We start from the raw sequence: 21,465 nt of genomic DNA on the forward strand, positions 1-21,465 counted from the left end.
CACCTTGTGCAAAAACTGATATTCTTCTAGATGACTGCCCCTGTGAGTGTTCCACTGTAGGTGTTTTGGAGTCCCTGCACTTAGTTGTATATTTTTAGCAGCAGTACCTTAGGTGCTGACGCACAAGCGCAGTGCAGTTTTGCTGCGTAGTGATTGCGCAAGCATGCGCGCTGTCAACTGTCCCTCTGCTCCTTCTCTACCTTGAAGAAATGTTAAGACTCCGAAGCAGAGAGGCAGAGGAAGGATCATGGAGCACACACAGGGATTGCCATCTTGAACATCAGTTACTGCACAAGGTGAATAATTGCCTTTTCTTCTTCGAGGAGTGTCCCTGTGACGCGCCACTAAGTGACTAAGGAGCAGTACCCTGAGTGCTTCGAAGGGGAGGCTTTGGATGTTCAGTGCGGGCCACAGAGAGTACAGCTAGGCCAAAGTGTGTGTTCTAAAGAGCATATTTGTCTAATGCGTAATGTTTGGTAAACGCACGCACCAAAAACCATATGGCAACTTTGCAAATGTCTGTAACTGGAACGTTCTGTAGAAATGCAATGAATGTGGACCCTGCTCTGGTAGAGAGAGTTTTACTTACAGATACAGACAAGATCGGGAACAAGGATGCTGTACAATGAGTAACAGTTTGATGCAAGCAGCACTCGATTTAGAAAGTCTCATTGAAGAGAGTAACCATAAAAATGGTTCACTAATATGGAATGACACCATGGGAAAGAATTTCGGGTGGGGTCTGATGTTTACTTTATCTTTACAGAAAATCGTATAGGGAGGATCAGCCACGAACGCAACAATTTCACCGACTCTTCTAGGCATGGTAACAGCAAATAGGAAAGTGAATTTCATTAATAAGTATAACAATGAGAATGTGTCCAGGGGTTCAAATAGTTTCCCTGTCACGGTTCTCAGGACAAGATCTCACCAAGGAGATGGTTGTTTCAGAGAAGGGAAGGCATTGTTTAGTCCTTTTAAAAAATCTTTTCATACTTAGGTGTGCAAAAGACTGTATGGCCACCTATGGGAGAATGTTCACTAGAAATTCTTGTTCGACCTCTGCTGAATAGGTTAAATCTGATGCCATTAACCCTTCAGCAACCAGGCTTTGAGGTGCAGCCACTGTATGCCTGGGTGAAGTACGCAGCCTGAGTCCTGAGACACAAGATCTGGAATTCCAGAAGTCTAGAGGAGCAACTAGGCAAGGAAACCATATCTGTCTTGGCCATGAGGGTGCAATTACAATTACTTGGGCCTTGTTAGATTTTCTGGAGGACTTGGTTGAGAAGTGGAATGGAAGGAAAGGCATACATGAGTGGGTATGTCCTATTAAGTAGGAGAGCATCACCTTTGGAATTTTTCCTCAGACCAGCTCTGGAATAGTATTTGGAGCATTTAGAGGGTGATGTGTCACAAATAAGTCTATTTCTGGAAAGCCCCAGGATTGGCATATGTGACCTGTGTGCCAATCTCCCATTTGTATTTTTGAAGAAAATGCCTCCTTGGTTGGTCTGCGATAGTGTTCTGTTGTCGTCCTGGCAGGTAAGCTGCAGAAGTGTCAACTTGATTCTTCTTACAATGGTGGCATTTTTGTGGTAAATGACCCTTCCCCAGGCAGTAGAGAAGCAACTGAGAGACCAGTTGACAATGTGAGACACACGGCACTGCGCAACCAGGGTACTGCAGCTAAAAATATCCAACTATAACCACAGGGGTGCTGAAACACAGTGGAAGCACCTTCAGGAACACTCCTCAAGAGCTTTGCCTTTCAGGATGTAAAAGGATCACTATCTGGGGTCAAGAAAATGCAGTCTACAGATTGATTCTACCAGTGATGCCAAAAATGTTTAAGTTTGTTACACAAACACATATCCCAAAAGGTAGGGGGAAAATATCAATATAAAGCAACAGTAATTTAGTAATTATGACATAAGCACTCCTGATCAAGGACAATCGTAACATCACTGAACCAATATCAAAAAGTTCTTTTACAGAGTTATCCTAGTGACCATCAACGGTAAGAAATACAGAATATTTTAAAGACTTCATCCAATATCGACATTGGAATGGTTATTTTCAGCTAATGGAATGTTTCCCATTGAATAGAGTTCTTTTAGACACAGGATTTCACATATATAAAAATATAACCAAAATGGTGGTATAGACACATCAACCCCTGTACAGCAATCATATGTCACCTATTCAAAAAATGGAGGAAAAACAGCAAGAAACTCACCCAGATGGCCAGATTATTTCATTATGAAGCACACAGATCTGGTGCATTTTTCTCCCACATTCTATACATTCAACAAACCTGGGTTTCAGAAAATAAGCATGAAGAACACATTAAATCAATGACACTAATTGCAGAGTTACATAATTTTTCAATGATAAATGTGTATTAAGACTCATTAGGAAGGAACAGTTCTGGAAAGAGTAGGGTCAGGAGTCCTATTTCCATTCTTTTCTTTCTATGTCCTTTGCCAAACTGAAAAGCAACACAGACTGATCCTAGAGTAGGCATGTGCCCCTCTTACCTATTCACTAGGAATTAAGACATTTTAGTAGTTGCAATATGGGTGGTGGAATTAGGGACTGGATTAAGGGGCTAAAAGGTGATTTATAAAGTACTGAGGAGTTGTAAGAGTAGTAGATTGCTATTCTAGCGGTGGCCAGATAGCAATCAATTAGATATAATTTAAACATACTTTTTCTGCTATAGCTGCTTGTACAGTAGAAAGATTACAGAAACCAACAGCAGAGAAATCTAAATTCATTTCAACCTCTCCATTTACTATACCAGGGATGGCCAAAATATGACTTGAGAGCCACATTTGGCTCTTACCATTCGCGTGGCTTGCAGAGTCCATCCCCTACACCTACCAGACCAGAGGCTCAGACTCTGTGCCTTGCAGGACAGTGGTAGGGTAGGGGCTGCTTCCCAAAGAGGAGGAGGGGCTCGGACTTCAGCCCCACAGGGTTAGGGCACCGGCTGTGGACTTCAGGAGAGGGTAGAAGCCCCAAGCCTCATTAGGTGCCTCATAGAGCTGAAGCCCAGAGGCCCAAACGTGTATCATGGCTCTCTAACGTCTCAAGATTGTCATATTTAGCTCAGAGGGTCGGTAAGTTTGGCCACCCCTGCACTATGCCAAAAGAAAGAGCTTCAAATAGCACAGCTATCTGCACACAGTTTTTTAATCAGACACCAGAATCCAAGAATAGTGAAATGGGCTCCACAACTCCAGCAGTCCTTAACATCAGGATTACATTTTCTTTAGCGGATCTGAGATGACCTGAAATCTCAGGACAGAATGCAAAAACTTGGTGCTTGTACAGCAGCCCCTGCTGGACAATTTATGGAGCAACATTAAACTAAAAAGAAATAATGTGATGGCTGGTGGTAAAGGACTTGATTTTTTTCACAGCAGGTGAATGAGGAGAATGGAGATATAGATTTAAATAGTAGTAAGTTGAGTTACCAGAGTATTACTTACAGTTCAGGATCTAGTGTATCATTTTTCCTCTTAGAAAACTGTTCTTTGTTTATTGTACTAAGGAGAAGAAGACAGGTGATAAAACTTAGTTGTGACATAAGTATTCATAATTTACTTATTTCCCACATCTCAAGCAGACCCAGGCAGTGTCACTATAAGTGGATTTCTTCAGCATTTAAGATGCTGTGAGGAAAGGAGTAAGAGCTCATAATGAGATGGTTGAGCACAAAGTATGTGCTTGCTCTTGATTTGCATTGTGGCCTGGATGCTCTTCTACAGAAGAGTGACTTGTACAGATATTTGTTCCTCCCAGAAATGAAATTAGTGTATGTCTCAGGTAGATTTCAATCACATAAGATGTGCCCAGTAGTCCAAACGTGCACCCTAGAATGGTATATAGCTCTTTGGGACTCAGTTTTATATTTAACTTTTTAAAAGCTTTAGAATTTAGGTTTGGGTTATTTATGAAACATATCTTTTCACTATGGAAGATTTCTCCATAGATCCTTGTAGGAACTAACTGATATAAGCTATTACTATGTAAGAAAAACCCTATTCTTAAAATAATCTGGATTACTCAAGAACCCTTCCATACACAATCAGATCAGTTATAGTCTTCTCCTGGAGTAACACTTAAAAAAAATCTTCTGCTTCCCACTGTAGCCTGGCTCTAGTACCCAGCTGTACCATTTTCACTTAATCTTAATTATTGCTGTTTCCTATCTATTTTAAAAAAATCCCTCCACCCATATGAGTTTCTTGGTGATAGGGTCCCAAACAAGAATATCTGGGATGTGGTTTATGGCACAGTAACACTGTCTAGGGGTGTTAAAAATATGTTTATTTTTGTAAATGTGTAACTGATGAAATTTTCAGTGGTTACACATGGGAGAGGAGGCAAGAGGTAGGTGGCAGCCAGGGAGCTGGCTCCCCGCAAGCACTGTCTCCCACCTGCTCCTCACCTCTGTGGGAGGTAGCAGTACTGGGAGGGAAGGTCAGATGGCTCCACAGGAGCTGGTGCACATGGAGAGCTGGCTCCTGTTTCCGCCCCCTCTCCCCCCCCCCCCAGCTGCCTCTGATATAGAGGCAGCAGAGAGGAGGGGTGCGTGTAAATGTGAGGGTTAACTGAAGGGCCCAGGCTTATCAGTTAACTGTGTACACATTAACATTCCCAGCACTTTCCCAAAAAACTAAACAGCTTTGAACTATCAATACCTAAAACCAAGTAGAGCTGTGTGATTTGGAGGGGCTGAACATGTGGAAAGAAGCAAGCACTGATGTTCACAAAAAACAGGGATTCACTCCAAGTTGCATGACTGCTTCTTGTTCCTACACTTTGTTTCAGGGTTCATCCAGGGTTTTGCAGAATGCAACCCATCCTTCCCCACAAATATGACATTTATATAAAATTTAATAATTTGTTATCTCAGAAGTTGCATGCTATTTCTCAATCACACATCAAAAGTTATGATTTTGTTAATATCTTCCAATCCTTTTCTTCTAAAAACATGCTGTGAGAAGGAGAAGATAGGTAGAGAGGCCCCAAAATTAGTATGAAACAAGGGGTGGTTGCATTTGGCAAAAATTTGACTCATTTGAAGGAGGAAACTCTAGAATTCATTATGCAAGAAGCCACATTGGGGGACAGTACACCAACAAATAGGAATTATTTTCATTTTACTACTTTACATACACATTTCAATACCATTTACTGTTAACTATTTATATTTGTAAATATATTGCCAAATATGTACAAAAAGTAAGCAGCACTCACTACAGAGGGCCACCTTTCTTCATTTCACCTGACATTCTTGCAAACAGGGCTATTCACTTGCCTAATTTATATGCAAAGTGGTTTACACATTGCTGATTTGCAACCAGCAATTCATATGTTCCATAGGGCTCAGATTATGACAGAACTGTTTAACCTTAATGAACTGTAATAACTGATTACAGGGATGCTATTAGAAATGTTCACTAGCACACCAAAGTCACAATACCCATTTCTTCCCTTTTTTCCAAAGAGAAGTGACAAGTGCTCCCACAGAAATCCTAGGTGTAAACAATCCCTCTGCAGCTCTTCTAGATAGTAGCATGTCATTTACTGTGACCAACATTTTACCATTTCCTGTTTCTGACAACTTTTGCTTCCAATTGAAGGCATCATCTTATATCCTTCAGTTTCCAATAACCCAGATTCAGGCTTTCCCTCTTTCCCCAAGGAGTATTCTTGGGGAGTCCAATACCCATCCTCATATGCCAACTAACACCCCTGCACTTATCTGCCCGTCTTATAGGCTTCCTTCCTCACTGGAATTCTCTGTTACAAGCTGTGGAGAAGTGAATAATTTCCTAGCAGTTGTCAGAGAATCATTTCCACCACCATTAATATAGAAAAGAATTAAATCCATGTCAAGCTCTCCTATGTGTTGGCCCATCAGCAACAGACCAGCATCTTACATATGATGATGCTCCAATAAAATGTCTTAAATTTGAATGGCAAAACTGAGTTATTAGTTAGTCTTACTTGAAATTTTAGGCAGAGGACAAGACAGAAGAGTGAACAGAAAAACCCTCCCAAAAGCAGAAGGGCACAGACTCAGATAAGATCTATGCTTACTATGCACCCTACCTTCTAAAAACCGTCAATTTCCACATGAAGATATTTCCTGTGCTCTGTTTAAAGTCATGTTCTTTTCCTTCCCTAATGGTATAAAGTAAGTTTTGTAAGAGGTCATTACTCCTTTCCCCCCTACCATAATATAGTCCAGGATTTGAAAGACACGTGTCCCACTCCCCATCCATGCTTATGATAATGTCCAAGTTCTTGTGCTATTTCTCCCCCCCCCCCCCCATTCACTATTTGATCCAACTCCAACTAAGATTAAAGCAAAACCCCTTTATTCCCCAGGTATGCCCTAATCTTTAAGAGTACAATTTAACCACGCCATAGATCACAACTACTGAAAAATAAAAATGTATAAATAACTATGTCCCAAACAAATAAATGGCTACTCACGTTTGAGGTTGTGATGGGTCATCCCCTAGAGAAACGCTCTCCCCCTGGATTTCGTTGAAGCACTTCTCACAGAAATGATACCTGTCAGCAAGAAGGCCATATTTGGGTGAACTGTTCCGTCCACACACAACAGCCCAAGCCAAGCAACGGAGGCACCAATCACAGCAGGCCAAGGAGGGGGCGGGAGCAGAGAGCAGGTCATCAGCGGCGACAGGGATATTCAATGATGCAGATTTATGGGCCCCACAGTTTGTGTTTGGTTTTTTGATTTTTTTTTTGTAATCAAAGCCAAGTGCAGACAACGACAAGCATGAAGGAGAGATAAAAAAACCACACACAAACAAACAAAGAAATGGGGGTTTGTAGGACAAAAACAAAAACACAAAAGCAGGACAAGACAACACAAAGCAGAAAGCCAAGGCAAAGCACAGATTAGCATTAAAATTCAAATGGGATCACAAGCAGCAAATGATTATAGCAAATAAAACAAAAGAGTATTCCATTTTAGCATACCCACACCCTCTTCATTTTTAATAAACAATGCCATATAAAGCAAATAATCAAAACGAGGAAAGGGAAGAGGGTAGAAGGAAGCACTGCTACTCTGACATAACAGGACAACAATTCTGTGTGCAAACGCATTTGCTAGGAGATGCCTGGAAGGGGGAATCTTTCACCTTAAAAAAAATACTCAAGGACTGAAGGACCATAGAATTCTCTCCCCACTGAAGTGCACCCCATGGCTTGCTATAAGCTATCAGGTTCTCACTGTCATCAATTTAAAAGGACAGTAATCAGTCCTCATAGCTGCCATTCATGTGTTTTAGGTTTGTCAAATTGTATGTAAAAACTTTAATTGCATTCAGACTGCTCTAGATTTGCACAGTATTGACCTACCCCAATTTTGAGGAACAGAATAGTTTAGATATCAACAAAATGAAACCATTCCGTGGTGTTTATTTGCATTTGAATGAAACTAGAGTGTTTTATTCAAGACCTGTTTCCCACCCCGCAAAAGTTTTTTGAAACCGCAGTCTCTCCATTACTAAGCATGTTAATTGGAGTGCACAAAACATCTAAAAACAGAAAACAAAGAAAAATCAAACAAGTTGTGACAGTTTTTATAAAGCAACACAAATCAGCACTAGAAATTCTGTAAACTTAAAGTGACAGGCCACTTTATTCTGAGCCCCCTCCATTACAGGTGGAAGCCAAATCATTTTATTATTTCATTCATTCACACAGACACACATACTTTATATATTACATACACATTTAAGTGTCAAAAGTGAACCATACTGAAGTCATGGAAGCAAGTGAGTTTTGGGGTAAGTCTTCTGGTCTATTTAGTGCTCACCAATAGATAGCACGTGAGGAGAAACTTAACTCTTGGCATGAAATGTTCTTGCACAAAAATCAAGATTCAAATTTATTTTTATGGAGCACTATGACCTCTTTTCCCCACTCCTCCACCTCCACCTCTTAAAAAAAACCCTCCTCTGCAGTGAAAGAGGGCTGGATGCAACTGCTGTTCTGTAGATTCTTATTGTTTCTTTCCTTCCCTATAGGCTGAACACACTTCCTCTTCTGAAAGACCTTGTGGCTTCAGGATGAGAATGTAGGTCTTTGGAAAGTGCCAGAGCAGAGAACAGAAAGCAAAAACCATACTGCGAATAAGGTGGCAGTATTGGAAATTATCTCCATCTCTCAGTTCAGACTGATGTGTATAGTAACAAACCAAGCACTGCCATCCCTGAATGTTAAGCATAATTTACTTGCAGAATATTCAGAAATATCTAGCAAAACCCCCTTTCCCAAGGAGTCAAATTTTATTCCTTTAATAAACTGCAGGTCAGACATATTAGCCAGGAAGAGAGTTCTGAAAGTTACTGTTTTATATCGTTGCTGAGAGCCACAGAAAAGCAACAATTCACTCAAAGGGGCTTGTTATGAGAAAAGTACCATTTCCCTCAGCGAGATTTGAATAATTAATGAAGTATGTGCCAACACAGCTATGTTCATCACAAAATTCTTAATAGCATAGAGGACCAGTTACTTGCTGAATATTATCAGAAGTTCACTGCACAAAAGAAAATTACTAACTTATCTGCTGAAAGACTGTTGATGTGTGCTGTTTGGCAAGGAAAAAGGGCGATATATTTATTACAGCATAATAGAATGGAAAACAAAATCTAACTACAGGACAAAAATCTACCAAACACCACAAGTTTTTCTAAGATAAAGGAATAAGAGCAAAGGGCGCAACAATTTTTTTTTCTTTTTTTTTTTTGCAGAATGGCAGCTTGCTTGTACACAATGTAAGCTGTTCAAGAAGTTTACAGCAATTCAGAATGTGGCATGAAGGTACACATATATGAATGAATGACACATACATATACAGGCACACCTCTGTCCATAGATTGATGAAGCATGCTGTAACCAATTTAACTTACCTGTTCTGGTAACTATAGTAAGTGGCATCTCGAGGGATTGTGCATAACTGTTTGCCATAGCAACACAAAGTCTGTGGTGAGAATTCCAACTGCAGACAGAAATTATCTTGTTAGTATTCACACACATTTCCACTGGCTCTCCTAGAGAAGTGTGTATGACCCAGTCAATTTCTGGATTACTAAAACTGCACCATTCTGTGCACAGATGTGAACAGTACAGTATGACAGTCTATATCTAATGTTAATGCTTTAAAAATATTGTCTCAAGCTCTAATTTACAAGTTAGCCACTTTATACACTTTTTCCAACAGGGAATCCATTTCCACATTCTACAATTGGGTGAGTATTATATATTATATACTTTGTGGTAACTCAGAAAAGCTGATGTACCTGTTCCAAATTACATTAAGCCTTAATATACCCTCACAAGTTTGCTTCTGATGTATTATATAAACAAATGTTGGTTTTACACAGCTTGTGTAATATTAATTATTTTATGGCCAAGATTTTAAAACAGTTTAAAGTCTAAGGTCACATCTAACAATGCAAGACATCCCATGACAGCAAGTGTCAGAACCCAGTTCAAATGAGTTGGGCTCATGGGACAGAGCTAAAAACAGCACGGGGAAGACATTCCTGCTTGGGCTGGAGCACAGGTTCTGAAACCTGGCAGGGGGGTAGTCTCAGAGCCTGAGCAGGAACAACTACCTTGCTTGCTTTTTTTTTTTTTTTAAAGCCACATAACCACTAATTTTATTTGCTCTTGAATATCTAAGTTAGTGGCTTGATTTTCAGAAGTTCTGAACATCCTACAGCTCCTACTGACTGCTGCTGCTAAGCTTGTTCATATCATATACTACATATGGAGATGAAGCTGCCCTTCCTTACCTTTCTTCCACAGCAATAACCAAGGCTCTGCATAACTGGATCAATTTCTTGTTCAAACACCTCTGCCAGCCTGGAGCAGTACTTATACACGCGGGATGTCTTGCGGTTATAGAGCCAGGCATTGTTGAACATGAGCCAGATATCATCCACATATTGCCAAGGCTCCTGGTACTGTCCTGTGTCTAGCTTCCTCTTGATGGTGGAGAGGTCCATGGGGTTCTTTACTATATCAAAGTAATCCTGCAAGAATGGGCAGCATTTCAATGAGTTCAGAGAAAATGAATTACAAGGTGATAGCATGTGTGTACTTTAGATTCTTCTTCAATACTTTTGCAAGTATTAGCAGTACCAATCATAGAACAAAAGAGCTGAGTAATGCCAACATGGACTGCTTGTGACATACAATGCTCTCTCAACACCACCACCTCTCTCATGCAGGGCCTTTCCTCCATTATTTTCACATTTCTTGAACACTAACTTTTCCCTTTCAACCTTGACCAAATAAAGCCACTTTCCTATTGGTCAACAAGAACTAAGATTGCCACCAAGACAAGAAGCCCACATTTACAATCACTCTTATTCTATTATATATTTTCATTGTAAATCTAGTTTGATATTCAATTATATAATTTAGTATTGCTCTGAAAGTATAATATGTAATAGAATCCCGAAGTAGGATGATGACTGTACCTATTTCACAGAACTTTGCAGAAATTGTGGACCAACCCACCCAAATAAGGGTGCTGTCATGAGTTGTAACCCCATGAAGCAATAGTTTAATTTATTATAGTATCCTTTATATTTAAAAAGAATGACAAGGAAAATGTTTAGTTGATTACATATTTGAGAGTGTCTGTTTAAGAATGCCTCCTAAACCAATGGTGCGCAACATTTCTTGATTTGTGCCCCCCGCTCTGCGGGGACGGCCAACTGTCGGGCCTAGCCACTGGCCGGCCGGATCTAAGTGCCCTGCGGCAGCGCCCAGCCGAATCTAAGCTCCACACGGCTGCCAACGGTCGGGCCTTGTTGCAGGCCGGATCTAAGCGCTGTGACCCCCTGGGAAGACATCCACGATCCCCTTGGAGGTCGCGACCCACGGGTTGCGCACCACTGTCCTAAATGGTAAGAGCCAGCACTACCAAATCCAGTATACTGCTTCCTCTTAGCAACATAAGGGTTTAGTTGTGCCAGGATAATGGGATATGCCTGGAATAGGGTTGCTTCTCAAAACAATACAGAAAAATGAATCCCCAGGCAGGTAAAGGCTGGCTGCCCACCCTTCTGTCTCTGTCTGGGACTGCCTCCTTCCTCCCCTACTTCCCCATTCCAAGGTGCCCTTTCGGGACAGCAGTGGGGGATTGGGGTGGGATGAATCCCTCAGATTCCTACAGGGACATTGCTGGTATTCCCTTCATCACAGAGCAAAGGGAAAAGTGCACAGTTTGCTGCATTCCTCACTGACTGGGCAGTGCAGGGTGCAGAGAAACCATGCACTTTGCTCTCTTTCCTGTCGGTCAGGGAACGAGAAGAGCAAGGAGCCCTGGTACAAATCTCCCCACTCACCACCCTACATACACACCCACACCCTGCCCTGAGCCCTTCCTTAAGGATCTGAGCAATGTCAAGTAAAAGTGCTAATGTTATATAATAAATAACTTAGTGAAAGTTGAAAACTTACCACCACCACCCCTAACTGGTTAATAATTAAATCTCAGTGTTTTGATACCACGTGCTGCAAAAAGCCCCAGAAAATGCAGTTTTGCAGTATTCTGTCACATTGCAAAAATAAGATAGCACACAAATGCCCAACAAAAACTAGTACACTTAAGGGTTCTGTCAATAAGAATAATCTGATGTCTTTCCAATTTCCCAACCATTTTCTCTTTTAACATAAAACAGAAAAACAAACCTTAAACATAAATTTATCTGTGCCACTGATGTGGTACATGCAAATCCCAAATCCAAGCTCTGCCCATCTATCTATATAAAAATGGAGAAAGGACTACAGCATGCCATCTGGTCTTGCAGGCAAGTCCAGGTGTAGTAGCTATGAATTAGAAAGTGTGGAAACAGCTTGATAATAAAAAACTTACAGGAATTCCCAGTAGTTGGGGATCCACAGGCTGTCTGAAAGGAAGGGACTCAGGATCCTGCCGGTAAAGTGCCTCCAATGTTGGCATAAGTGCCTGCCGCAATTCTTCTGGTTTGAAAACTTTAAAAAAAATAAATACTAGTTAAGTTGGCATAATGGCCAAAAGCAAGAAACTTGCTGTAAAATTTGAAGGCTGTTGAAAACGCTACCTACACACTGTATATACAAGAGGCAAACATATTGTACAAGCCCAGCATCGCAGTGAGTGGTGTTTGTGGAAGACAGAAATTAGATTAACGGAGTGTGATACCGGAAGATGAAAATTCTGATTCAGATGGAATACTGATACTACATTAGGCATAAATTTATGCTGCAGCCTGAGAAACTATCTTTATGGAAAACTGTAAAAGGAGCATCAGCTAGAAGTAGCCAAAACCATGAAAATCTCTTAACATAAATTTGTTAGAAAGAACTTTATTTCTTTGAGAACAGCAGAAGAAATGATGTTGCTAGGAGTTCAAGGGGAGGTACCATTATGCAATACAGTACAAGATTCAGATACCATAAAGGTACCGGATCAGACACAGGCAGATGCACTTCAACAAGATCCCTCAGAAATCTAGAAACCCCAGAACGTGAAAACACATTCATTTGCATTTGTTGTTCAGACTGACTGCAAAAGGGATACTCAGTGTTAAACCTCACTGGAGGAAGACCTAGAGCAGAATCTTTTCTTATTGATAACTTATGCTTGTCTATAAAATCCCTGTTGAGGAAATCCATGAGTACTCTTCACCCCCCAGAAACGGAAAGGCTTTTTAATGAGACCCATGTTATAAATGTTCCACAAATGGACCGCTTCCTGGAAAAACTGATTCAATAACTACACAGCTCTACTTCTTCAGACAAAATATAGCAGTGTTGTCCATGAGAACTTGAACCACCTGATTCTTAATGGTTGGTGTAAATGTCTTGCAGGCCTGACAAATACCTTAAAGCACCAATGCTTTTATAAAGGAGCAAAGCCTCCTTCGGTGAATGTGTCTGTTACAAGAGTTAGTCCGGGTATGAAAAAGGGAACCCTTTTGCATACGTTCTGTTCATTCATCCATCATTCCAAGGACTAAAGCACTTATTCAGATGCAAAGAAGCATGTCCAGTGAATGTCTGCTTGGCTGATACACCAAGTGAACCAGGCCTGCAGATATCTGAGATGAAATCTAGCATGCAGTGTCACATATGTTTACAAGGCCATGTGATCCATAAATAGCAGATAATTGCTGTGTTGTCCTTGGGATGAATCTGAAGGTGCTGGACAGACTATGGACTGAAAGCTTTCTATGGAGAGATAAATAATGGTGCACAGAGGATCGTTCCTATAAGGTTATTCACTGTGTTGTCATTATTCCATTTTCTCTACATTTAGCTTTAAGCCTAGATGAGAGAACCAAGGTCGGATGATGAGAATACTGTTTTGGACTGAGTACTTGATCTTCCCTGAACTAGCCCACTGTCCTGGTAAGGAAATATTTGTGTATGTGGGCTACCACCACCAACATGCACTTAGTTGGTACCTGTGGGGGAAACAATAACCCAAAGGGGATCATCATGTACTGGTAGTTCTTATTGCCTGCTATAAATCAAAGATAATTTTGGTAGCTAGGATATACTGCCACATGAAAGTAAAAACCTATAAACTGAGGCAGCATACCAATCTCCAATGAAAAGATAACTAAAACAAGTCAATTTTTTTCTTTAAGTCTAGAATGGATCAAAACACATCTTGTTGGGAAGTACAGGTTGAACCTCCCTGGTTCAGCAACCTAGGGACCTGAGCTGTCCTGAACCAGGGAATTTGCTGGACCAGGGGAGGTCAGTGCTCCCGTAGGCTGCTACACTCCCGGGCTCCTCTCCCTTGGGCTCCGTGCCCTGCAATTGGCCTGACATGGGCTTCCCATCTTGCTGCCCACACACTGCCCTAAGCTCTTCCGGAGTTTCTGGCCAGGAGAGCTTGGTCGCTGCCGGCCGAGCTGTCACACACTGTTCCTTGCCTGGGGCCATCCAGCCACCACGAGCCCCACTGCTGCTGTGGATTCCAAGGCCGGGATCACCCAGCAACACTATGCCACTGCTAGGGCCAGCCTCATTGGGAACTCCCGGGGGTTCCCCAGCTAGGGACGCCTGCCTCTGTCAGCCCTGCTTCAGCTGCGGGTTCTGCAGCAGGGGCTGCCCAATCCAGCCCTGCTGCCACAAAGGGGAAAAGGGGAGGATCCCTGGCTGGGCACAGGATTCCCCAGCTGGCTGGCCCAGCTGATGTCAGGGATTCCTCGGCTGGAGCAGGAACTCCCCCATCCCGCATTCTCTCAGCTGGCTCCCACTCCCAGGGCTCTTTGCTCCAGCAACATCTGTGGCCCCACTGGACCATGGATGTTGCCAGAGCAGAGTCCAGGATTTTGAAGGTTCAACCTGTCCTGGGAAAAGAAATTTTTCATTCTGTATTGGTAAGAACCTGTTATGTCTCCCAATTTGGAAAAAATTACTTCCTGAAGGAGGAATAGCAAAGGTGGGCTGAGGAAGGGAAAGGAATTGAACTGGATAATGAATCCCTCTCATTTGCTGTTTTGAATTCCCATTTGTTTGCTTAAAAAACAACAAATAGTTAGTAGCACTTTGAAGACTAACAAAACATGCAGATGGTATCATGAGCTTTTGTGGGCACAGCCCACTTCTTAATCTTTCCAAAAACTTTAAGAGAAGTAAGGGTTTTCTAAATAGTAGGAGATGAGTTATAGTTGGTGTGCTGTCCTCAATCAAGTTTTCAAAACTGGCTTTGGAGCCCTAAATGGCTTGGTGAGAAGGGACTACCATGGACACTAACATGTCTAGGAAGCTTAGATCTTTCTTTTAGAGATTTCCTGATAACTTAGTTAACAGAATGGGTTGTAACACGTAACATGCTGGAGACAAGCTGCTTTTTCTTTGTTACTGCCCACTTTCCTCCTCAGGCAAATTAGGTAGCTTTTGTGTCTATTCATACAGTGATCACAGCCCTCTTTATTTGAATCCTGGAGATTTTTTTCCACATTAAATCTGCTAACAAAAGGCCTTAAAAAGATATACCAAGCATAAATTTTAACTATAATCATGTAACAGAATGTTTAATCTGAATGGTGGATAAATCAAAGCTGAACAATGACAAGGAGTGCCAACTCTTACCACAGGCATCAAGAAACAACTAAGATGGAAGTAGTGGCCATTCCCCTTTTATGCGCTCAACTCCCAGCATGAAGACAGCAGTAGTGCATAAACTGCCTTGCCAGCTGGCAAAAGTTTCCCACTTAAGTGGAAATGGGTGCATGCATCTGCAGTGGAATGTACATGTGGACAATCACTTGAAAGAGAAAAGGGTCTTCCTGAATTATAGGAGCCAAGCATTAGAAGTTCTTTAAAGGGACAACTTACACACTCAGAATACAGCCTTTTTATGTAAGGAGATAATTTCCTATAGAAGTTTAACTGGAAATGGGCTCCAATCCTTATTTTACAGAGACAGCGTTGAATAGCTGATTCAGTGTCAGATAACATTTGAGCACATAGCTCATTAGAACAAATTCTGTATTATTAAAATGTTCATTCTTATGTCCAAGAGCTACATACATAGAGAAAAGTTCATATGTGCAAACTAGAAACATGAAAAGTTCAGCTTTTGCCTTGATATCCCAATCCCCTAGAGATCTGAATCCTAACACCACAACAGTTTCCTTGCTTACTTTTCCTCTTAGACTGCCCTGCTGCTGGAGAAGACTGAGTAGCTGGAGTATTGGGTATTTCTTCCTCTTCCTTCATTTCTGGCTTCACTTCTGGTTTCTTCTCTTCTTGCTCCATTGGTTCCGTTACACATTCCTTCGCTCCTGGTTCCACTTTAATCTGAAAAGCAGATCAGATTCCATTCACTTAATTCACTATAAGCCCCTCACTTGCTTTTGTTATGAGCATATAGTAAGGTACTGTGTCTTGTGCTTAGCTACAACATGCCTGCCACTTCTTCCAATGAAAAAAAACTGACCCTTCCTCAGTCATCCTGGCTGTTACCCAAGCCCATTCTTCTCTCCTCCCCTCATACGGTCTTTTTGCCAAGATTCAAATAGTTTTTGGGGTAATTAATTTAATACTAAATCATGAAGACTGACTCCTCTCCCCCTCTCTCACATCTTATATAACTGACAGAGAATCCCACCTCCCTGAGATCACTAGGATCCAGTCTTTTTAGCTTTAATGTGAGCACACTGTAGTTTCTATTCCAGCAAGACAAAAAGTGAAGTTACTTTCCCAGAAGGACACAAGTTCCTTTATTGAAAAGTGATCAGGACCTTAGTTTGTCAACTCAAGGATAAAACCTACAGCAGCACAATTCACTGTTCTAGAGAATTATTCCTACAGTGACTACTTACATCAGGGAACGTTTTAAAGGAAAAACAACAGATGCAGGCACATGCTCAGCTCCCAAAGGGTTAGCAAAATTCAGGACTTCAGTACTTAGAGACCCATTTTAAGCACTTACCTATCACTGCTAAAAACATGTCTAAGAAGGTCTAAAATAATGGCAACAACTGGGATCTACATCTATCTTCGAGCCCTAAAGGGAACACCCTCTTCTGAATCACAGCACTCATTTCCCCTTCAGCTCCCATCCAAGTTTTGACATTGCCCAGCCAATTCATACCAGAAAAAAAATTAGCTACCCTCTTACCTCTGGTTTCTCCTCCATCTGGAGCTCTGTTTGTTCTGGCCCTTCTTCTTCCATTTTAATATCCATTTTCACTTCCTGCAAGAGTGGTTGCTGCTGCTCAGGGATAGTCTGTTGAGAATTCACTTCTGTACTACTGGTGGATGGTGGGTTTGATACCTGCCCATCAATGCTTACAGTCGGCTGTGAAAGCTGGGGGGAAATACAGAGGTACTAAAACCAGGCAAGCAATTATGCAGCAAAGTCTACTTCATTAAGATGTGCTTTTTATTTGCTTTCACTTTTCCTCAAGTTTAACTGCATCTCACATTCCCTCCCCCACTTGAAAAAAAATTGCTGCACAATTTTAGTTTGAGGAAACATGCTATTGACATTTACTTTGGACAGCATAGCATTTTAGTAATTTAATACCTACTGTATAACCCCACTTCTATACATGCATGGAAATAAATGAGGTATGAGAGAGAGCTATTTCACAGCAGGTTACTAATGTGCACTACAATTCTGTAAAAAAAACTTCCAATATGGAAGCATCAGATATTTCAGAGTCCAGTTTATTGATCCTGGGTCTCCAGACACAAAAACATACTTCTCAAATGTAATGCATACACATATTGGTTCAGATGCCTCTTAAACAGGTTGTTCGCCATTGTCTTGGACACAGGACAAGTAAACAAAGATCCTGTATGAAAGACTCACATCTGAGTATCCCTGGGGAAAGCATAGAAATAAAAATATTGTCTTACAGGTGTTGTGGGGTGCTGAGGCTGCAGTGGTGCTGTTGGGGTGGGCACAGATGCAGTCGTGCTCTGTTGTGACAGGGGCTGCTGCTGTTGCTCTGCCGAAGGGGTGACTGGAACTGGAGGTTGGACTTGTTGAGGCAGCTGTGCCTGTGGAGGCGTTGGAGTCTGCCTCTGAGGGGGGTGCATAGTTTGTGACTGCGGTCCAGGTGGCATTGTCGTAGGGGTAGGGGCGGTGGGGACAGTGGTGGCGGCTGCTGGTGTTGCCTGCGGCTGCTGCTGCTGGGTTCCCAGACCTGGGGGAGTGTGGTGAGGTGTTGGGGTACGACTAGGTACTGGAGAGGGAGAGTTTCGGTGCAAGGTAGGCTGTGGAAGAGGTGGGCAGTGAATATGGCTCCCTTGAGAACCTGGAGCCATTGCAGGAGAGTTCACAGGACAGGAAGAGCTGGTCATTTGTGCCTGTGGGAAAACAAGTAGATATATACAATGACTTGAGACAACAAGTGTGAGGAGGGAAAGGATTACCTTCAAGTGGCCACTTTTTACATGAGGTACTAATGCCTATAAGTTTTAAAAGTATGACTATCAATACGGTTGGCTTTTGCATTCCATTTAGTGAGCAGAATGGGATTGTTCAATCTGACATTTTTGTTCACATGCACAATGCTGCAGCGTTTAGGTTTCCTACAACTCCTAAGAAAAATTTCAATACAATTAATCAGTTTTCACTGATATTAAAGCACAAAAGAACATGCTCTATTCCTTTAATTATCCAGTTAAAAAAAATAAAACCAGCTCACAGAGCCTGCCAATGAAACTGCTCCCTTAAGAGAAGAACATACTTGAGACACTGGCGTCTGATTGCCAGGCTGGGTCATAGGCATGTTTGTTGCATTCATTCCTGGAGAGGAAGCAGGGAACTGGTTCTGTTGCAGAAACTGACTTTGGCTGGAAGGTTGGCCAACCCCAGGCTGCTGCATACGTGAAGCAAATCCCATCTGCTAGAAAAAAGGAAAGGCTTATTTCACAGTGTATAATATACACCTCCCCACCTTTAAAAATAAAATTCTACAATGTAACATCCACTTCATGGCACAGCAATTGGCACACCTGGCAACCACTCATATGATGCAGCACGGCAAATATGCCAATTCTCTGATCAAAAGCAGGAAGATATTTTTACATCTACCTCTTAATTTAGTTTATAACAGAGAATTTAGACTAGATCATGCCTCAAGGTTTCAGTTTAGTTTGATAAATTCCACGGTTTCAAGGATGTTACTGCACATACAATCTTAGTCAATTTAGCAGTTCCTGCACTGATTAGTAAAGGCTGTCTACTCATAATGGAGATGCAAAGGGAGAAACAAAAGAACCACAGAGCAAGGAACAAATTGCTGTTTAGATAACCATAATTACACAAGAACATCAAACCTGAAGAGTTAAACATACTGGACTGAAAAACATCCTGACCTGGTTCATGGCCCCAGTCTGGCTTAGCTGTCCAGGGTGCTGAAGAGGAGGAGTTTGCCGGGGACCCATGGGTGATAGTTGCATGTTCATCTGGCCAAACTGGTTCATTGCTGCGTGTTTAACCCAAAAAGATTTTAAAACAAAGGTTTCAGTTCTTCTTTGGACATCATTCAATGTTTGAATAGGAACAAATATTTGTGTCTGCTCTCAATCTTATTTCTATCAACACACACCTTGGAGTATATTACAATGTATTTCAAGCTCTAATTAAGCTACTTTAAGCTTTTTGAAAGCAATTCACATAAATCTAATAAAAAGATTCTGGGTCACAAATTGTTTTTGAGCTTGCCTTGAAAAGGTGGTATTGTCTTTAGTGTAACATGCTGACCCAAACTCCTTCACATTCCTTCAGAACACAAACTGGGCTTCCCTGAAAGACTTGTATGTCCATGTCCCTGCTTGCAGGTGTGAGTTGTGTTTGTTTTACTAATATTTTAATATGTTGATTTATAAGACATTATACATCCTAATTTTAGAGTCTGAAAAATCCTCTTCCAAAAATCAGTAGAACCATTCATCCAATTCCCACTCTCAATATAGTGTTAATTTTAACATCTGAAATCCAAAACACAGCTCTCATTCTTCTAGGAAGAAGGTGATTTTAAACTAATGTCAAGGAAGAGTAGAGAAAACTATATCTTACTAGACTCCAGTGGGGACTGCTTGATGTCATGTAATCATTGGGTAAGACAGAATCCAATATTCTTTCCATATTCATTTGTCACTACATGAGCTTCCCTTCTCTGGACACTTACCTGGCTGTGTCTGCATGCGATTCATCATCTGATTAGGCACACTGGCACGAATCATGGTTGGGTCAGGAAGGGGACCATCTGAACAACAGAGATTAGGGAGCTAAGAAACTTCACTTTTACAATTACATTACTGGAAAATGTTCAAATTACCTCTAAACAGACTGATGTTGGGCCTTAAAGATACTCACTGGAACAAAGATGGAAAAGTTTCTTGTAAATACAAACGTGTGCTATTTCTTAACCAAAAATAGACAACTGAACTTTGTGAAGCTGAGGACCGATTTGCAGCATGTTAAGAAGTTACAATGACTAGCTGACAGGCATTAAATGTCTAATACATTATTAAGCAGTGTTAATACTGCTTTGTATAGGTTAAACAGTAGACTGACATTCAATTAAGAGTACCAACCTTGAAAAGACCAGTATCTACTGTACTGACATCAAGTTCAAACTTTTTTTTTAAAAGTGAGGATGCATTCTGATAAAATTTTAGAATAACCCACTGTAAAGTGACATTAAGTGAATTGATGGCTCAGGGAATAGAGAAATATTTAGCTTTTCACCTCTACAACTAATTCCATTCAACAACCTGGACGGGATGCAGCCCAGGGGCCAGATCCTGCCCATGGACTGCATATGGCCACTTTCTATTTACAGCCTGCTGCCCATGTCACTGAATTTCTAGATAGTGGCTCAAGCAGCAGGATGCTATGTAAATGGCTCACAGGTCCCAGTTGTAGCACTGCTCTGGCAGAGGCTAGGCTGCAAGCCTTTTAATTAGTTGCAGCAACCACAGGCGGCTGCCAGGCAACACAGTAGCAGCGCTGCCTGGAGCAGTGAGCCCTCTGCTGTTTTCTTACTTCAAAGCCTCCAGCCCAAACAACTCTGGGGGGAGGATAGCTCCTAGTCCTGCCCCTTCCGCCCCAGATTCCACCCCTTCCAGGAGTGGAGCCAGCCCATGACCATGTACCAGAATACATTAAGTGGCCCTCCCTGTTAAAATTATTGCCCACCCCGATCTAACTCTACAGTGCTAAGCAAAATTATTTACTACATAATGGCTGTTTAGTGCCTGCATGAAATTCAACATTCAATTGCATTTCTATCTGAAAAGTGCTTCTGAAGCTCAAGAAGTGAATGGAGCCCAAGAATAAAAAACTCTTAATTTTCAGAAGTAGGTGGCTTATCAGGAGAATGGTCTTACTGGCAAGGAGCATAGCTCTGTGAAATAACTTTGCAAATCTCCCATTGTATTTAGAGGATTTCAGTCTCCAGAGCCATCAGTCCAGCACCTTGCACAACACAAAACTCATCTTAAAGAACAAGTTTTAGCAGAAGTCATTTGTCATTTAATTATTACTGTAAAAGTGTTTTACTCAGGGAAACAAAAGACTCCAACTTACTGGAAGGGGAAAGAAGGCTAGACCATATGATTGTATCTGTCCCTCACCTCAGTCTATTCCATTACACTGATCGTAACAGCTGACATTGTTACATCCATTGTCTAATATTCCTTGGTCATGCAGATTTTTTTGTTATTGGATTGGCAGGGGTGTGAGGAATAACATGTAAGTTTAATGTCAGAATCTGAACAAGGAAGGGTTGGAAATTAAACCATCAATCCAAGCCCAAGTCATAAGTTATTGCTCAGTATTACCCAGACGAAGTACATTGCTTCCGATGAGGTTTAAAGACATTAAAACCCTCTAAACCAGGCAGTCCTGTAGAGTTTAGTCTTGTC

The 21,465-nt window shown here is 41.5% G+C and overlaps 2 protein-coding genes across 4 annotated transcripts in view; both read right to left on the minus strand.

Annotated features, from left to right (window-relative positions):
• Positions 1 to 4,426, minus strand: part of L3MBTL2 (L3MBTL histone methyl-lysine binding protein 2) — a 73,146-nt gene extending 68,720 nt beyond the window's left edge. Inside the window, exon 1 of the mRNA XM_075936317.1 lies at positions 4,422 to 4,426. Within this exon, the coding sequence (XP_075792432.1) occupies position 4,422 (1 nt within the window). The 5' untranslated portion in view covers positions 4,423 to 4,426. The remainder of the gene's footprint in view (positions 1 to 4,421) is intronic.
• Positions 1 to 21,465, minus strand: part of EP300 (EP300 lysine acetyltransferase) — a 138,762-nt gene that overhangs the window by 19,496 nt on the left and 97,801 nt on the right. For all 3 annotated transcript variants that reach the window (XM_075936301.1, XM_075936288.1, XM_075936292.1), the window contains exons 11-22: positions 19,725 to 19,802; positions 18,910 to 19,019; positions 18,279 to 18,437; positions 17,443 to 17,895; positions 16,700 to 16,888; positions 15,720 to 15,876; positions 11,951 to 12,069; positions 9,858 to 10,097; positions 8,970 to 9,058; positions 6,517 to 6,597; positions 3,498 to 3,554; positions 2,240 to 2,317 (exon numbers count right to left, since the gene is read on the minus strand). In XM_075936301.1, the coding sequence (XP_075792416.1) occupies positions 2,240 to 2,317; positions 3,498 to 3,554; positions 6,517 to 6,597; positions 8,970 to 9,058; positions 9,858 to 10,097; positions 11,951 to 12,069; positions 15,720 to 15,876; positions 16,700 to 16,888; positions 17,443 to 17,895; positions 18,279 to 18,437; positions 18,910 to 19,019; positions 19,725 to 19,802 (1,810 nt within the window). The remainder of the gene's footprint in view (positions 1 to 2,239; positions 2,318 to 3,497; positions 3,555 to 6,516; positions 6,598 to 8,969; positions 9,059 to 9,857; positions 10,098 to 11,950; positions 12,070 to 15,719; positions 15,877 to 16,699; positions 16,889 to 17,442; positions 17,896 to 18,278; positions 18,438 to 18,909; positions 19,020 to 19,724; positions 19,803 to 21,465) is intronic.

The sequence above is a fragment of the Pelodiscus sinensis genome, chromosome 1 (genome assembly GCF_049634645.1).
Source record: "Pelodiscus sinensis isolate JC-2024 chromosome 1, ASM4963464v1, whole genome shotgun sequence".
Classification (NCBI taxonomy): domain Eukaryota; kingdom Metazoa; phylum Chordata; order Testudines; family Trionychidae; genus Pelodiscus; species Pelodiscus sinensis.